Source organism: Haliaeetus leucocephalus, unplaced genomic scaffold (assembly GCF_000737465.1).
Source record: "Haliaeetus leucocephalus isolate CR32 unplaced genomic scaffold, Haliaeetus_leucocephalus-4.0 Scaffold362, whole genome shotgun sequence".
Classification (NCBI taxonomy): domain Eukaryota; kingdom Metazoa; phylum Chordata; class Aves; order Accipitriformes; family Accipitridae; genus Haliaeetus; species Haliaeetus leucocephalus.
This window is the reverse complement of record NW_010972798.1, coordinates 6,077,692-6,078,038: the sequence shown is the minus strand read 5'-3', so window position 1 is coordinate 6,078,038 and position 347 is coordinate 6,077,692. Positions and strand designations below refer to the sequence as shown.

At 83.6% G+C, this 347-nt stretch overlaps 1 protein-coding gene across 2 annotated transcripts in view; it reads left to right on the top strand.

Annotated features, from left to right (window-relative positions):
- Positions 1 to 109: 109 nt before the first annotated feature.
- MCCC1 (methylcrotonoyl-CoA carboxylase 1 (alpha)) overlaps positions 110 to 347 on the top strand; it is a 21,609-nt gene continuing 21,371 nt past the window's right edge. For both annotated transcript variants that reach the window (XM_010572947.1, XM_010572948.1), the window contains exon 1: positions 110 to 177. In XM_010572947.1, the coding sequence (XP_010571249.1) occupies positions 119 to 177 (59 nt within the window). In that variant the 5' untranslated portion in view covers positions 110 to 118. The remainder of the gene's footprint in view (positions 178 to 347) is intronic.

The window sequence follows — 347 nt, the reverse complement described above, 5'->3', positions numbered from 1 at the left end:
CCCCGCCCGCCGCCCCCCCCCCGCCGCGCCCCGCCTCGGCCCCCCCCTGCCGCGGCAGCCACTGGCGGCCGGCCTGGCGCGCACACCCTCCGTCCCGCCGGCCCCCGCGCTCCCCAACATGGCGCTGGTGCTGGCGGCCGAGCGGGGCCGCTGCTGCCTCTGGGCGCTGCGGCGTCAGTGAGTGCGGGGCGGGGGGAGGTGGCAGACGGCGCTGCGGGACCCGCGGCCCTTCGGGGGCGGCGGCGGGCCCTGCCCTGCCTCTGCGGCCCCCTCGCTTTGCCCCGGGGGTGGCCGGCTCGCCCCTCGCTTCCCTCCTTCCCCTCTCGCCGCTGGGGCGGCGGGCTGCG